This window comes from Littorina saxatilis, linkage group LG1 (assembly GCF_037325665.1).
Source record: "Littorina saxatilis isolate snail1 linkage group LG1, US_GU_Lsax_2.0, whole genome shotgun sequence".
Classification (NCBI taxonomy): domain Eukaryota; kingdom Metazoa; phylum Mollusca; class Gastropoda; order Littorinimorpha; family Littorinidae; genus Littorina; species Littorina saxatilis.
In genome coordinates, this window is record NC_090245.1 from 3162683 (window position 1) to 3167953 (window position 5271).

The following is a 5271-nucleotide window of genomic DNA, read 5'->3' on the forward strand; positions in this document are numbered from 1 at the left end:
CGTCGTTTTCAACCATTCAAGGTTATATCGCGACGTGGAAAAGGGGGAGATGGGATAGGGGAAAGGGGGGAGATGGGATAGAGCCACTTGTTAATTGTTTCTTGTTCACAAAAGCACTAATCAAAAAATTGCTCCAGGGGCTTGCAGCGTAGTACAATATATGACCTTACTGGGAGAATGCAAGTTTCCAGTACAAAGGACGTAACATTTCTTACATACTGCTTGACTAAAATCTTTACAAACATTGACTATATTCTATACAAGAAACACTTAACAAGGGTAAAAGGAGAAACAGAACCGTTAGTCGCCTCTTACGACATGCTGGGTAGCATCGGGTAAATTCTTTCTCGTCCCAACCAATATGGGGGGGGGGGGGGGGGTGTTTATTCTCTTTGCTCAAGATACACACATCCTAACACAGTAACAGCACTTTTTTTTAAATTCACACAATTATGACACGCACAAAAGTGAAAACAAGAAAATTACTATGTTACAACTTACAGGTACACACAAAACAACGGTTCTTGAGAAAAGGGTAGTTGGGGATGTTTGTATACATAACCACACCAAATCAAACTTAATTCAGTTATATATTTTTAGCATACATAACGTCTATTAACCCTTACACTGGTGCAATTCTGTAACACATGTTACATAGCCACTGGTGAATTAACAGAGAGAAAAATAACAAAAAACCGGTCATATAGGTTTTCGCATCCATGGGAGGTAATCGGAACCGACCAAACAGACTGAGCCAGTAGCGCGACATATGTCGTGACAACCAGGTGACAGTATACATAAAGTAGCGCGACATATGTCATGACAACCAGCCGAAGGGTTAACACACTGCCTATGAACCCAAAGAAATTCTGCAGAGTACAAAAGAATCCTTAAAAATCCCCAAAATAAAGTGTGCTACACGGTTTTCATGCGAATTGCACTGCCAGTGACAGAATGTTGTACATAGTAGCTGTACTCTCTTACTCAACTTGGCGCTGGACCTGCTCACAAAGTTCTATCATGGCCTCAAAAAAACTGAAAGTGTTGATCCATGATTTATAAATGCATTATATCTAACATACAATATTCTCATAAAACATTTTTTTTTTAAAATGCCCAAAACTGAAAAATGAGCGACCCTTAAAATAACATGCATGCAATGTAGTTTTCAACTTGCAAGAAACAGCTGAACACACACACCACACAACACACACACCACACACACGTATGCACAACCACACCTGCAAACTCACATAATGACACTAAGACTGGTCGTCACAAAGTCAGTTAGTCACATTGGGGAATTTTGGCATACGATTGACCTGCGATCGAGCAATGAGTCACTCGTTGCTTCAGACATAAAAACTGCTATACTCTCTACCAATCAATCGCAGGTGAGGACCAATCAGAACCAACCATTTCGGTCTTCACGCAGTGGCTTGAAAAAATTGGTACTAAGGCAAAAAAAAAAAATGCTTTGGTTACGGTTTCCCGACCGACCCTAACTTTTTGGGCCGACCCTAAACTTTTTTTTTGGTCCTAAAGCTAAAAATAAAATGAACCAAACACATGTATACACAAAAAAAAACCACACACACACACAAAAACCCACCGAAAACGACAACACCACGGCACAGAGAAAACATCGATCGCCGGCGAGCAGACAACAACAAGCCCGACAAGGGACACCACTCCGCTTTTTACAACTCCCATATCCAAGGGAAGTCAGTCTCGTGCGTTCGTTCGTTGCGCGAACGTAAAAAGATGTCGTCTGCATTTGCAATCGTGTATTCGGAAAGTGCGTTCATATCGAACAAACACGACTGATAAGTCGGTACTCGAAGAGTGCAACCTTGGTGGACATTTTTCATGATTTTCATCCAACTTTGGACGGCAAACTGTTCGGGATAAAATGTGTTGGGTCGACGAAAATAAGTGCCGAGCCCGAAGACTCTTTCGAATCAGTCCAGACTGCGTTCAAGACTGTGTTCACTAGTGGCACTATACAGTTTAAAGGGTATGTCCAGTTTTCTTTTCTTAACATGAAAAAGTAATTAATATCTGTGGTTCCAAATACACCAATATGAAAATACCTCGAATATCCTGCATACACAAATATTTTTATCATTTCAAGAGGGACCAACCAAAAAAAAAAAAAAAAAAAAAAAAAAAAAAGTTAAATCGACCTACCTACCCTATTTTTTTTGGCCATGAAACCGTAACCAAAGCATTTTTTTTTGTTGGCCTAAAGAAAAACTGTCAAACAAAAATTATGTAAATGCAGAAAGTTTATATATTATATCAATACAATGTAGATTTACTAGAGGGACAATCACTTCCAGATCTGTTAACTTTCACAATGCTTGGTTCAATAGATGGTTTAGTTTTTCACTTTCAGATTATGACATTAACCTAAGGCACAAAAAAAAAATAGTCTGTTTACGGTAACCCGACCGACCCTATTTTTTTCGCGCAACCCTAGACTTTTTTTGGCATTTGGAAAAAAAAAAAAAAGTAAAAATATGGTTTTTGGGAAAAAAAAAAAAAAATACCGACCTACCAACCCTATTTTTTTGGCCTATGTTACCGTAAACAGACCTTTTTTTTTTTGGCCTAATGACATTTTTGCTGTTATTACATATATTATACGTTCATACTTGTATCTTTTAACTGAAATGTCAACTAAAGAATCACAATAAAACTTCACGTGAAGTACAAAAATACATGTATACATGTACAACTACCCCTATTCATGCATGAAATTGAGAAACAGCAGTGGGGCGGAATCAGAGGCAGTTCAATTTGAGATACTCCTTGATGCGAGGAGGGACAGGGAGGCGGTTGATCTCGTGCAGGCGATGAATGTCGGCAAGGTGAGAACGAACACTCAACTTGGACAGGTGAACCAGCTTGGGCGGCTTTGTCACCTGGTACTTGTCCCAAAACGAGCACACTTCGTCCAGCAACAACTGTAGGATTTCAAACCTCCTGTACAAGATCTCACGCATGACATCGGAAACCTGGGTCCCAGCCAGGACCAGCAAGCGAACGACACCCGCGTAGGGTGAGAACCTGTAGTGTTCCTCGCTGACCGGAGCTTGTGGGTGTGACACAGCTTTGCCTAGCCCTTCCAGAGACTGGATGGTCTGTCGCGACACCAGGTTGATGGTGGGGGAGAACTGGTTGTGATCCAGCTCAAAGCCTTGCGTGTGATCCAGAGCGCACAGGTGCAGAGCGTAGACCAGTGGATAAAAGTTCTCCTGCGGTCCTGCGTTGGTGGATGGCCAACACGCCACGTGCACCTCAGCTCCAGCCATCAGCAGCGCCTCCACTATCGCCACTGAGTTTTGCTGAAACCTCATCAGCCGTTCACATGTTGCAGCTGTTTGTCCGCTATTTTCGTTTCCACAAGACACGAGGCTTTCCCTGGCGGAATTCAGGTAAGGTATATTGTGAAGCATGGATTTGAGAGCCAGGTGCAGAGCTGTGTTGCAGTGTTTGTCTTTCAGGTTGACGTGTGTGTGCGGTGACCTGGAAAGGAGCAGCTTGACACACGCCAGGTCACTGCGCATGGATGACATGTGAAGAGGAGTGTAACTACCTGAGCACTGAAAGGTCAACTGTTTGCTGGAACACCTGTTCAGTACCGCCTGCATGATGTTGCCGTCGCCGATCTGAGCACAGTGCATCAGGGGGGTTATTCCACTGCGATCCTTAATGTCTAAGTCACAACCATTGTTGATCAAAATGTTCACAACTCTTCTCCCAGACTGAATGCTTTCTTCGTGAGACTTGAGTGAGTCTAATACTGAATGGAGCAATTTTCCAGCAGAGGTTGGAAGATTTGGACTGCACCCGTTCTCCAGCAACACTTCCACCATGTCGTAGTACCCCAAGGAGCACGCCAGTTCTACAGGGTTGCTTTTCTTCGACACACCGGTGGCTGGGAGAAGAACGAACCCATCGCCGCTCTGGTGGATGAGCTTGAGAAGTAGGTCCACGTTTCTGCTTCTGACAGCTGTCTCTACTGATTCCTCACTGCTGGATGGGGCTGAGGGTGCAGAAAAACCGGGTAACGTCGGTTCCGATGGTTTTGATTTTCTCCTCGAAAACATCTTTTTCAGACTGACCAGCCTTCCTTGGTGACCACTGTTAGTGTTACCTTCTCTGGTATCTGATTTGCCGACAAACTCGACCCAGTCAGGATTATGTCTAAAATCAGAATCTCCAGACGACAACCGTTTCCTACCAGGTTTTGTTCGCCAGTAGCACACAGAAAATCGGGAGATATCACACCCCATTTTGTGTCTTTTCTGGGATGACACATTCAACTGTTTCTACTGATGACATATCCATGAGATCAACCCACTAAAAATAACAACCTGCTCACCGCAAGTCAGCCCAACTTTACGATAGGAGGGGTCTTCCTTTTTGGGCGACATTGAGTTACTCTTCTGAATTGAAAACCAGTTAGTTTATTTTGTCTTGGGTTAACCGACAGTAAATAACACTTTACTTTATTCCAGGTAAATTCCCACTTCTACATTCATTTTAAAACTCAGACAAAAGTAATAGAGCTTAGATGAAATTTAAATGATGCAAACCTCTTTTTTTCTTTTTTTTTAAAGAGACGAGTGTAGTTCAACCTGCGCCTTTTGCTCCTTGGGTTAGCCGAGTCAAAGGAGGCATTCTCGTGCCAACTAAGAATTCTGCTAAAGTGCAGATTATCCCTGCAAGGTATTTAAGCTAGTTTAAACGTAGGAAGCGAGTGGGGGGTGGAGGTCGGGAAGGAGGGGGTAAGTTACAATAAGAATGTGGGTGTGGCCTGTGGGTGTGAGTGTGTGTGTGTGAAAGAGAAGATGCCAGGTAGCGTGGAGGGAAACGGAATTCGTCAGTGCAGGGATAACCACACACAGCGGCGGCAGCAGCCACAGCACCGAGCAGCAGCGATAATAAACAAACCCACCCCCATCCCCCTTTTTCTCCGCCGTGTTAATTTTCCCCCAAGTGGTTACTATTCATGTGTATTAAATTCCGTACATGCCTTTTGTTTTTAATGTACTTGCCCTGTGGTTTCTTTTCATTTCGTTTTTATTTGTGCGGTCTTTGTTATCACATGATCATTGGACTCTATGATATAATGGTTGAAGTGTTTTCTTCCTTTTACGATCAATCATGATCGTTGGCTGCGCTGGCTTTGAGAATGTGGTCCGAAGGACCCTCTAATTGCTTTGTATACACAAGGAGTTGTATGTTAGAATTGTAATGTCG

The 5271-nt window shown here is 42.9% G+C and overlaps 1 protein-coding gene across 1 annotated transcript; it reads right to left on the reverse strand.

Moving 5' to 3' along the window:
- Positions 1–369: 369 nt before the first annotated feature.
- LOC138959433 (ankyrin-2-like) lies at positions 370–4637 on the reverse strand. Its single transcript, XM_070330929.1, has 3 exons — positions 2614–4637; positions 2246–2412; positions 370–1454 (listed from the first exon to the last, which is right to left on the reverse strand). The coding sequence occupies exon 1, from the start codon at positions 4299–4301 to the stop codon at positions 2787–2789; it is 1515 nt and encodes a 504-aa protein (XP_070187030.1). The 5' UTR covers positions 4302–4637; the 3' UTR covers positions 370–1454; positions 2246–2412; positions 2614–2786.
- Positions 4638–5271: the final 634 nt, after the last annotated feature.

Coding starts and splice junctions, on each gene's coding strand:
- LOC138959433 (XM_070330929.1), bottom strand. CDS start 4,301: ATGGGGTGTGATATCTCCCGATTTTCTGTGTGCTACTGGCGAACAAAA.